Consider the following 12691-nt stretch of genomic DNA (forward strand, 5'->3'; position numbering starts at 1 on the left):
GAGACAGAACTCCCAACTGAATTCTTTTGCACATCAAGCACACTTCACATGTAGTAAGACAAAGGGAAATATAAATTACGCATTTGCTCAGTCTGGCAGGAAAATGAAACTGAAGGGCAGCAGAAAGATGACTAGTTATGCTACTTGTATTGCACCTGCGCCTTTTTGTCTAGAAGAAAAAAACATTCAACCTTGAAAAAGTTCACAAAATTCCCAGATCTGAAACATACACGAACATAGACATCAACAGGAGTTGCACATTGCATCCATCTACCAGGTGTTTAAGTTGTAAGAAAATGTTTCTTTCCCAGACCATTTAAAGGGAAAGACTAATAAAAAAACTAACTTCAGCTCTTGCGCAAGGCATATGAAAGGTCCCGTGGAAAATCGAGAGAGAGTCACAAACTGGAAATTGTGAGAGTCTCCATTTTCAAAGCTTGTAGTCTCATAACATCCTGTCTGTTTAACCCACCTATGATTTATCATTGTTGTTAGTTGATTGGCGTCAGTGGCCTAGTGGTTAGGCTACCGCACTCGTAATCGTGAGGTTGCGGGTTCGGGGGTTCGAGCCGCAGGCCCGACGTTGTGTCCTTGGGAAAAGCATTTTACACCAATTTTCCCCACTTCACCCAGGAGATAATGGGTACCCAGCTATAGACAGTGAAAGATCTCGTCAGTTTGTTAGTGTTTGAGCGCTTAACCAGCTGCTTGCAATGTATGCTTTCCGGGAAGCTGAGAATGTTTCTGAGTGTTCTATGGTCTACTGAGGTAATGATATAGTGTAAAGCGCATAGAGCTTGCTGTCGAGTGGGGACCTGCGCTATACAAATGATATTTATTATTTATTATTATTAATGGGAAATCAAACAATAATCAACCAGCAGCGGAACAAAACTAGTCATTCATCTGCAGCTCTAAAAATTGATAGGGGGCTCTCGTGGCCTAGAGGTTAAGGTGTTGGCCTCTCATTCAAAGGTCCCGGGTATGAATCCGGGTAGCGACCGAAAAATTTTCTTCTCTAAAATTGTCTCCTTTCACCTCCTTTCCTGCCCTCTAGCAATGTTCTGTTGTCTGCTTTCAATTCCACTTTCTGCCCCCACCCCCTCACCTCCTTTGCCCCCTCCTCTGGGCTCCTGGCTCTTTCTGCAGCCTTTCTACTGCTACTCCTTGGCTCCTCCTTACTGCTGTCTTTCTGCCACACCCCTGATCTTCTGGTAGGAAAGATCTACACCTAGCCTTCTCGGACAAAGGCGAAAAATCTCGGAGGGCCCGTGTGCAAGTTGCGCACGTTAAAGATCCCTTGGTGGTCTAAAATCGATAAGAGTAGGCTTCGGCCGCCACCCGGGCAAAATTCAAAATTTCCTACCAACTGAAAATATTAGGTGTGTCGCACGCGCTCATATGACCTATGCAGTTGCGAGCGCCGTAAAACACTTTACAAAAACAAAAATTGATGATACGCTTACGATTTTCAGTTTCTGACGATATTTCCATTTGTCCACCGGACCCTTCACACATGTCTATATATACAACTTTTCAAAAACAGTTGTTCATTCAAGATTGCCAAAAAATCTTTCGCAAGTTATACACAACATCTCGCTTCAACTCAACCAAATATTTCTTTGGACACTTTAAAGCAGTTCCCTATTTTTCAAAGCTCTGGAGAAGCTTGTCTTTCATTCAAATTATCTGTAACTTTTTCCATAAAGCTCAAATTTACAGACAATTTGAAAGAGATGTTTGTGTAGTTATGTATCTTATGATTGTTTGACAATCCTGAAGGTCTCCACGCAAGAAGCACACGTAACATTGAAACTCCTACTTCATACACTCCACTCATCACTTTCACTTCTCGTACAATATCATACAATAATTTTCATATGGATAATAAACTAACACACAGCAATCTGGAATCTCCTTCAAATGATGTACATTCTTTGTTGCATAAAGGGTAAATTCAAATGGGGGAATTCCTCTTCATCAACACGAAAACATGAGCAAATATTCACCTTGCTACCTCCTCACAGGATAAGTTGTTCCTTGTCACAGAAACAAATAGTGGGATCTAATGCTCGCGTGGGGGTGGGGGTGGGGGTGGGGCGAGAGGAGATTCCCTCCCCTTTCTCTTCCCTGACGTTGAAGAGAGCAGAAAGAGCTGTCGCGACTAGGCGTGGCCCTCTCCCCGGTCACCGCCGCAGCGCGCCGGGCACATCTGAGTGTACGAGTGAAGTAGGGAAATCTGCGTGTTGTCAAACTTTGTCTCTGTTCAGGTTCTCCGCGAGAGCTTTTCTGCTCGGAGGTTTGGCCATGTCTCGGTTCCGAGGCGGTAGAGGAGGTTTCCGCTCTCTGTCGTGATTCTGATGGAAAAAATCCCAAACAACAGGAATTGAAATTAAAACATTGAAACATAAATAATGGATGTTTGCTCTGTTTATTTGTGGAATCCACAAGGAAAAAGTAAAAAAGGAATACCAAAGATGACACGGAGGTGAGCGGTACAAGTGGAAATGGAAAAGGTGGGGACATCATGGAAACAGCTAGAAAAGGATGCACAGGACAGGCTTCGCTGGAGAAATGTTGTTGATGGCCTACGCTCCACGGGGAGTTAAAAAGGGCAAGAGAGAGAAGCAAAACAGACGGACAAAAATAACAGATGGAAAGGAAAGATGGAAGACCTACTATCGTATCCATACGACGTGGGGAACTCTGTGCCACCACTTTCTAAAGAGGAAATTACTCGTTAATCCGATCTGTACGCTTTGCATAGCAGTCTGTCAGAATGATTTTTTATATTGTGGAATAATAAAAGACACGGTAGACTTGAAGAAAATGGCATCAATTAGAAATCTGTATTTCAGATCCCAGCGGAGATTTTCAGCCGATATTTTCATTCTTGGATTGCGAAAAATAACTAATTTATAAATCTTTCAAAAACACACACATTTGATTCTAATCAATAATTATTGGATGATTTGACCAAATGTATCAGCGTGCACTGGGCACAAAGACTTACGTCTGCATCTCCATTTTCCTTTGCGGAAGAACAGTAGGACGCCGGGACAAGCTCGGAGCAGTAGGACACGGTGCTGTCTGTGCTGATCTTCCGGTGGTTCTCCCCCCTGGGTGACGACATGAGAGTCTGCAAATGTTCGCAGACGCGGCGGAACCGTCGGGATGGACCTGTGGGAGGCGGGAAGAGGTGGCGGGAGGAGGAGGCGGGAGGAGGAGGCGGGAGGAGGAGGCGGGGGAAGACAATTGAGAGATGTCATGGGGAAGTCAGGCTCCGGTCAAAATAATCATAATAATGGATTGCATTTATATAGCACCTATCCACTTATGGAATATTCTATGCGCTTAACATGATACATATTATGGAATTACTAATCAATTTTATAAGCAAATAGTATTACATACGTGCGCACACACATACTCATGCATGCACGCACCCACACACACATAAACACATACATACACACATACGTACATATGCACACATACGAACTCATGACGATCTACAGCTTGGATGGATTCTGTGTAATCGAAATATGATGAAAATAGAAATGCTTTTAGGTTTTTTCTTTAAAATTTCTAGATTTTCTGCTTCTCTAATAGTTTTTGGAAGCCTATTCCAGACAAGTGAGGCGAAATATGAAAAAGAGCGTTGGCCACATGATTTGTAATTTATTTTAGGCTTAACAAGGGTTGTTTTGTCACTTGATGATCTGAGCGTTCTAGGAGGCACATAGGGTGTTAAAAACTGTTTTAGATAGTCAGGTGATAAATCATGTAAGTAATTGTAGCAAGTTAAACAGATTGTAATGAAATTTAAGAAACAGATCTCTAAATTTGAACCTCAAAGCTTAATCCCTACATAATTTTCTAACCCCCCCCCCTTGGACATAACTAATTCTGCCTGTATAGTAGGCCCTACATAATATATTATAATATATTTTAGTTTAGTTTAGCAAGCATTTTACTGTAATTTATAAGGTCATATGAGAGCGCGAAACACACGTTGGTTGCATTTTAACAACAGTTCACAGCACGGCTTGATTTTTGTATTATGGTTAGGTTAAAAGGTTAAAGATTTCAGTTTTAAAAACAACAATTTACATTTTGATTAAAATAAAACTGTCTATATTTTACTAAAAAGGCCAATGGCTTTAATAAAATCTAGAAGAAAAGGTAATTCAAAAACATGAATATGTGAGGCAGGGTGTTGAAATCAGGCGCCAGAAAAAAACAATTAAATCAAAGAAAACTGCATTCTTCTAGACGTTGGGCAATTTATTTTCAAATTTAAAAAAACAACTCAAAACCTTTTATGTTAATTCAAAAACACATTTCTGTGTGGATGTTACCAGGATACGTTTATCAAGGACACACAAAAAAAGTAAATGTAAATACTCAAGGTTTGGAAGTCACCAAAATTTGGCAGCAATTTTCCCTTTAACTCGACCTCTCATACCAGGTCACCCTACCCTCTTCAATCACAAAAATCTCGACTGCTTTTCAAAATAGATTGGTATTTTTTTCCGCCAAATGCAAGACAAATTAAAAAACTTTAAGTTGATATTAAAAAATCTATAAGCCCCCAAAATGACGAGTGCCTGATTCCACCACGTCGTGACCCAAAACATGGATGGATACTATTTCAGAAAGTCTGGACAAGAATAATTTAAAGAATTCTCAGAGACATATTGGGCGAGCTGACCATGTTAGAGCCCATCATGTGATGAGGCAGATGCTGAGTCCTATAGAACTCACTAGCTACTGTGAAATATACACACAAGTTATAACCCCAATAGGTCACCATATCAAACCTAAAAACACACGTTAGGCTTTAAAGTGAATCGCTTCCCCTTCAACACTTTGCCATCATGTTTTGAGGAAAATCCAAAGAAACGGGGCGGTAAACTTTGTCATCATATTTTGATTGGTAAACATCGCCAATCGGCGAGATAAGGAGGTAAAGTGTTAAACCTAACCCCCCCCCCCCTTCCTTCCTTCCTTCAATTCCCCCTCCCAAATTGAGCATAAGAAGAAGAAAAGACAATGGTTATAAAAGGATTATTTGGTTGAATTTAAGGACAAGCCGGCTAACCCAGATTTCAATGGTTTCCAGAAATCTTGACCTACACCAAAAGTGGGCATTGCCCTACCTATAGGAGAAGTTTGGTTTCATTGGTGTGTATATTTGTTTGGTTATAGAGAAAACTCTCCTTGTCTTTTAAAGAAACTGAACAAGGGGCAAAAACTCGACTTTCGATTTTCTCAAAACAGCATTTTACGGGATAGCCCCTTGTGCTTAAAAGTGACCGTATATTATTATTGTAGGTAAAACAAATTTGACCTTGAGTTTGCCCACGTACCTGAGACAAGTGTGAAGGTCAAGCAGAAGGTGGTGGCAGACGCCGTGTCCCGCTCACCAGGAGCCGGGCTGATGTCCACTTGAAAGCGCACGTTGCGAGAAAACATGGAGGAGCCCCCGCCCCGCCGGTACTCCCCTCTGAAGGTCGTCGTGGAAACCACGCAGTGGCTCAGGTCGCACGTCTGCAATGAATGCCGCACAACAATAAGTGAGGGGAAAAGCCCCGAAAGAATGAGAGAAAAGAACATGAGGGGAAAAAAATGATGAAGTAAAAAGAATAATGAGGAAGACAATGAAAGAAAGGAATGAGGACAAAGACAGAATGAGAAAAAAAAAGAGAAAGAATAAAGCAAAGACAAAAAAGGAGGAAAATGAATAGAAAGAATAAGAAAAAAGAGAAAGAATAAAGCAAAGAAAAAGAATAATAAAGAAAGGAGAAAAAAGAGAAAGAAAAAAACAAAGTGAGAACGAGGAAGATGATTAAAGAAAGAATGAGAAAAAAGAGAAAGAATAAAGAAAAAGAGAAAGAATAAAGAAAGAGGGAAAGAACGAGGAAAATGATTAAAGAACGAAGGAGAAACTAGAAAGAAGGAGAAAAAAGACAGAATGAGAAAAAAAAAAGACGTCTTTTTTAGTTTTAGTAGAGGTTTTACGGTGCTCGCAACAGCATAAGGTTATATGAGCGCCAGAAAATTAGAGGTGTTACAAGAGAGTAACATACATAAAAAAGAAGAAGAGGGAGGTAAGGAGGATAGATGTTTAATAGGAAAGAAGAAGCAAACCACACCAGAGCACCCGTCAACCACCCACAAAAAAACGTCACGTTTAGACTTACAGACAGGAAGGCGTGCACCAGATCGGCCTTGACCTGTGAGAAACTCTTCTCCCGCACCATGACGAAGTGGTGCTCTTGTTCCATGCCCATCAGACCTCCGAACCACGACCTCTTGGCCAATCTGGGAAAATGGTCATACAATGTCTATTATCTATTTGTGGTGGCCCAATTTTGCTATTCAAAAAGTTTTTTAATGGCTGCATTGATCGACATTGCGGTTTTCGCCAAAAGATTCTTTAAAATATTCTCCAGATCATGACGTCCTTCGTTTTTTCAGTTTTGAGACAATTTTGCTGCCAAAAGCTAAATTTCCTTATTTCGCCGATCGCTTTTGTAGGCCGACGCTTCTGTCTCTGTAATTTTAGAAAACCTGGTGCGGAAGTGATATTTTGCGAGGCGCATTTTGTTTTGAGAGTATAGATCTTGATCTAGACCTTCTAATTTTTTGCATCTCTCAAGATTTATTGCTCCATTCCAGTATAGTGTAAATATAATAGGCCAATGACTTTCAGTTGATGTTAATGCACCGGTCATTCCGTTCATCGAAAGTGGACCCAGCTAGTAGGTTTTATACCTCTATTAACACTATTAGGTTATTTAAGAGACGGGACCTCTGAGTTTTGAGTTCAGTTGTGGTAAGAGTCTTTAAGGCACTTAATAGCAACTCATTAAGGTCATAATATATGTATTAGAGGTGCTTCAAGAAAGTAATGACACAAAAAGGAAGGAGGGCAGATAAGGATCACAGAAGTTTGATAAGAAAGAAGGAGCAAACCACCCCAGATTCTTCAGCACCTACAGAAAACCGCGGTGCATAACGTTATACCTAAAAATATGTGCTAACCTCAAAAAAAAAAAGAAAAAAAAAAAGGTAAATTTTATTACAAAATACCTCTTTGACATCATGTGTGCTTTTAAATGGTTTCCAGATTTCTTAGTCCAATTACTTGCTAGATCTTTAATTTTAATGATCTTGCATACCCACTAAAATACGGCCACTTTTTGACCTTGGACCAACTAGCTCTTCGATCTAAACAACACAAAGTCTTACTCAGGGGAAGATTCAGGAGTCATAGTTATTTCATCCGATGTTGGCACTGAAAGTACAGAGAAATTACGAGCAAGCGTTAAGGCATACAGAAAACAAAGTGAGAAATGACCTTTCAACTTTTACTCTCTAAACTTGTTTGTGTGCAAAACTAAAGAGTAAATAAAAGTTCAATTCTGAGATAATAATAAGATGTTGAACAATTAATATTGTTTATGTTCCCCAGTACACAATTTCAGTGCCCCCTTTTGTGGTTTTACATAGGCCCCTATTTATTTAACATCATATTCCATTATATATATATTTTCACAATAAGGTTTTCTGGAAGCCCAAAGGAAGAATATTTTAAAAGATAACGTAAATCAGCAGTAGTAATGGCATAGTTCCCAAGGAAGAATTTTAATATTGATATTTTGACTTAGACACCCCCCCCCCCCCCCCCCCCCCCATTATTTTTAGACCCATTACTGTTTCCCTGACAAATTCAAATAGATTCTGTGCCTTTCATAAAAAGAAAAGATATTTTTCTCAGAATTTCGGAATGAAAGAAAGCCTTGGTAGCAGCGACAATATTTGTCACACATTTGTAAAGTTCGTTCACTTTCGTCTGACCGTGGTTAAAACGGGATAGAAACAAATCACTCTTTTTAATCTTTCTAGGTTTTTGCGTGCACGTCTAAAAGTTGAGCGATCAACAGAATCTAAAAGTCCATTCATGAACGTCTCTGCAAACTAACGTTCTGCCACGATTTCTTTGATGTATGCCTAAAGCGGGTCCAAAAAAATAATAAGGGATTTACAGCACACACCTTAAACATTGAAAAGTTGACATATTTTCCTCTACATCACTCTTTAGCATTCGCCTAAGAAACACGATTCAAGAGATGGGATATTTTTCGAGACTCACGTGGAGCACGTAGAGACGTTTAGACAGCCGGGGGATGAAATCTACAAGCTTACACTGAAATGTGGGATTAGGGGGGTGTCGCCGTCTCAAAATGAGCAATTTTTTGGTGAGGCTGCTGTAGGTAATTTATTTTAGGGATCCTGTGTATGCATCCAAAGAGCGGTTTTTAATAAATAAGGACCCTAAGAGAAAAACTTCTTTATTACTGGGGCAACATAAAAAAAAAAATTTGTTTGGTCGCTGGCCTGCAGAAGTGTCATGCAAAGTATTGTAGGTGCAGGCAAATTTCTAAAGGAGATAGAATTGTTTTTTATGCGGTCAAACGAAAGAGAACAAGCTATAGCAAGAAAGTGATAATACTTCAGTCTCTGCTAAATAGTGAAAATGCAATAATTAAAGTAGGTAGCCAAGAAAATAATGATCTAAGATAAACAATTTGATGGTCTTCAAAAGCAATGTAAGTTTGGATCTCAGAAAATAGATCGTACATTTATAATATATATCCATTAAACAATACGGTAAAAACATCATAGCGTGATGGAGCATCGAGTGTCATGCATCAAGATGGAGATTATTCAAGAACGTGCGGGAAGAGATGAGTATGTGCTTCCATGGAGAAACAAAATAATGATGCAACAGTAGATGAGTCAACTAGAACATATTTAGCACTGTGGACGGATGAGAATCATTCAGCATGACACCGTAGTAAGTAGTGGCAAACAGTCACAGAAGTTAGAACTAGGTAGAGGTGGTTGGGCAAAATCATTCAATCAAAGACATAAACAATTATCATAATTACATTATCAAAACAAATTATAAATCACATTTTCTGTCATGAACAAGTGTAAAACAATCTTTATTGTAAATCTTCAAACATTAAAAGAAAATAAACATTTAAAAAAATACAGTTTAAATTAAATAAAGTACCTTAAAACCTTAAAGGAATCTTCAGTCAGGCATGGAAAACTCAAGCACTTCGGGGATCACCCTAATGTGTTCAACACATCAATATTTTACATTAACTGATCAAGAAAAAAGATAGAAAAATCAGTTGGGGTATGGCAAATTGTACCATTTGACCCACGTTTAATTTTAAGCTTTCCGTGTTGGTGTTTACTGTGCTAGACTGTACTCACGCTCGTAAGATCAGGTTTGCAATTTCATGGTTTCTAAAAAGGGACCGTATTGCTTACAATTTGAGTGTTTTAACATTTTAAAATCATAAAACGGATAAGAACAGAAAAAATAAACGTCAAGAGGCATGTCATCAACATTCAAGAACAGGGTATGACAAAATCTATGATTAGCATTCTGTTATTTCATGCTCGTATTGGGTGATTATGAGGCAGATAAATCGAGACATTTCCAGGAAAGTTTCAAACATCAGCTTCAACCGACCGATGAGAGAAGAGTTGGGGAATTCACGACAACAGCAAAGATGTTAGACAGTTATCTCTGGCCAGGTTAGCCTTTAGTCTTTTCTGACCGAACCGAACAAAAGAAGTCAGCATTCTCTCAGTCATGCCAGCAGTGTCAGATTATGAAAATACGAACTACCAATCCCACTCAGGATTATTCTGGTATGCAATCGGTAAACTCTTATTTTTAAGATCTTGCCAGCTCCTTAAAAAAAAAAAAATCCCTTGCCCATTTATATGAGGTTGGCGCCCTTTAATTAGAAGAAAAAAAGTTCGTATGATAATGTCCAATAGTGTATTACTTGCGTACTTAGTGTGGCAACTGTTACAGATAGAGATTCAAGGATTATAGATTTAAGTCTCTCCTGTTCCTTTATTCTGTGCAACTGGTGGGTAGAATTTTATTCACACACTCTTTTTGAACACTCAAAACAGTTAAACTTCTTCAAAGTTTAAAAATTCGTCAATAATTTAGTCAAAGTTTCAAACTGCGTTGATAATCTGTCACTGCTTAAAGAACATGCATCAGAGGATACAGTTAATGAGTTATCTTATCACAGGGTGCAACATTTCTCTGTCTCTTCCATTTGTACACATCAATAGGCCGACATATGTACATATTATAGAGGACATTTTACGAAATATCATAACAGATGGTTTTGAAAAAAAGATGGCTGAACCAAAAACTGAAAAAAAGAATTTTATTGGTATAGAACTTTTTTCAGCTTTCAAAATGCACTGAACGAGTGTTTTAACTTGCCTCAATGGTCAATCCACCGAGTATTTTCACTGGTTAGTGTAAGACAGCGCCACAGGCCATTCAGAAAAGCGACATACTCTAAGGTAATAATTATAGGATAGCATTTGTAGAGCACAAATCCCCACCCAACAGCAAGCTCTATGCGCTTCGCAATCTGTACTATTACCCCAAAAGGCCTGAGAGCATTCTGAAACAACCTCAACTTCCTGGGAAGCATACAGTGCAAGCGGCCATTTATAGGCACTAAAACACTAACATACTGACAAGATCTTACGCTGTCTATCTATGGCCAGGTACCCATTCCCACTTGGGTGAAGTGAGGACAATTTGTGTGGAGTGCCTTTGTCAAGGACACAATGTTGGGCACGCGACTCGAACCCCCGAACCCGCAAGTTATCGAGTAAGTATTATTTTCCAGCTTGCCATGACCGACGATCTGATTGAAACTTCTTTTTTTTTTGTTAATGGAAAATTACCCTCAATATTCTGTACATTGAAAAAACTTTTGTACATTGGTTTATGTTTTTCAATGAAACTGGTTTGTTCCTAAATGGGAAAAGTTGTTACAGTAACTTACTAAAATCACTACAATTCCATGATCTCTTGTTCTTTTATTCACTGAAGGAGAAATTAAACAGATTTGTTCCTACTAGTACAGGGGTATGAGGTTTAATCTGCCACCCCCCACCCCTTTTTTCCCCCCCCCCCCCCCCTTTTGATTGATTTTGGACTCTTTGTGCACCCCCACCCCCCTTTTATTCCTTCCCGCCCCCCCCCCCTTTTTTATTCCTTCCCGCCCCCCTTTTTTATTTGATACCTTTGAGTATGACGGTGTCTTACACCAAGCAGTAGATTTGTAGAAAAAAACAGTGTTGAAAGGGTATAGGCTTAGTGCCTCTATTATAACTGTTATGCGATTTGTACTTCCCATGCACAACAAAAACAGCTTATAGCGGAAAGTGGAAAGGCCGACTCGAAGGAGTGCTATGTACAGCCCCCTGAAAGAAACATCCAACACCAATCATTCCTTGTCTCGTTTAATCCAAGATTTGAACATCGCACTAAATATAACAATCATTCATACATCATTACACGTTCAGTTTTAATAAAAATTCAGCATACTTAAAGAGAGATAGACAGAAGAGAGTGCTGCAATGCCAGAAGAGAGAGGAATCTACACAGAGAAATGAGACGTTGGTTCAGAATTCGGAAAATGCACAGTCACAGAGAAAATACAGTTTGGTTCTCGGAAGGGGAGTCCTCTCACGCAGGCAAATTGCACATGATCCATTCCGAGTAGGGAGACATTTTTTTTTCTCATTCCTTTCCTTGAATTTCCTTCTTTTATCACACTCCAAGCGCTAAATTCCCTGTTGATTTGTCTAAATCGTGTACTTAGAATGTCCCCCCCCCAGGGGAGGGCTACTGACTGAAGTTGTCTTTAGGCCGTTCCCCAAAGGGGGGATATTAACATGTTCTTATGCACAATAGAATTGTAAATGGGCTGATTTATCAATGTCATGCTCATACTGTGCCGGAACAACATAGGGGGAACTGCTGCTTTTTCTTTCCTCATCCTTACTATCATCATTTTCCCTCTACTTCTTTTGTATGTTTGTCACTCTCTTGTGACCCGCTATATCCGGGTAGCCTTGATAGTGGAAACAGACTTTGTGCTGTTGAAGCTAGAGAGGTGAGCAGAGTAAGCATGATTCCCTGTTTGGGCTTCTCTGTTGACATCCACCCCTTGGCGCTTATACTCTTACGACCTTAAGCAGTTGAGAGCGTTTTAAAACCTTATTGCTAAAACTAAAAGAAAGTTCTTGGAGTATTAACTCATTGAAGACGCGCTGTTTCGGAGTACATACTTTTAAAATATAGAGGCATAAATTCGTTTTTCGTGCAGATTTTCCCCTTCTGTGTTTTTGTTGCCTGAAACTTTAATGAGGTAGGCAACAATATGTGCATGCTATGACAATATGCAAGTTGATGTATATGGTTTGTGTGGTGATGGTTCGAAATGTGCCGCAACGTCGACTTTGGTCTGTTACTAGATTTAACTGCTGGTCGGACACATGCGTCCGCTTCGTCGTTAAAGAGTTAATGCAGATATTGCCCAAAGCCACCACCACATCGCAATACATCTAGAGTAACCATATAGATGTACACTAAAAGGGGGTAACTCTATCCGAGTAACAGGAAAAACAGATGAGTCACGGCCTGTTTTGTTGTTAGTGTAGGGGTATATTATATCAGGTGAGCAGGCAGTTGTTAGCAAAACTGAGAGTAAGTATTGTGTGCAACCTGTCAAGTTTTCCATCTCTATGGCTTCTGGTTGGAACACTGGGGAGG

General features: G+C 39.5%; 1 protein-coding gene across 1 annotated transcript in view; it reads right to left on the minus strand.

Annotated features, from left to right (window-relative positions):
- Positions 1–1383: 1383 nt before the first annotated feature.
- The window catches only part of LOC101846587 (serine/threonine-protein kinase BRSK2), an 84432-nt gene continuing 73124 nt past the window's right edge, over positions 1384–12691 (minus strand). The window contains exons 12-16 of the mRNA XM_035970372.1: positions 7258–7303; positions 6207–6327; positions 5373–5553; positions 3014–3180; positions 1384–2357 (exon numbers count right to left, since the gene is read on the minus strand). Of these exons, the coding sequence (XP_035826265.1) occupies positions 2250–2357; positions 3014–3180; positions 5373–5553; positions 6207–6327; positions 7258–7303 (623 nt within the window). The 3' untranslated portion in view covers positions 1384–2249. The remainder of the gene's footprint in view (positions 2358–3013; positions 3181–5372; positions 5554–6206; positions 6328–7257; positions 7304–12691) is intronic.

The sequence above is a fragment of the Aplysia californica genome, unplaced genomic scaffold (genome assembly GCF_000002075.1).
Source record: "Aplysia californica isolate F4 #8 unplaced genomic scaffold, AplCal3.0 scaffold00259, whole genome shotgun sequence".
NCBI classification, from domain to species: Eukaryota; Metazoa; Mollusca; class Gastropoda; order Aplysiida; family Aplysiidae; genus Aplysia; species Aplysia californica.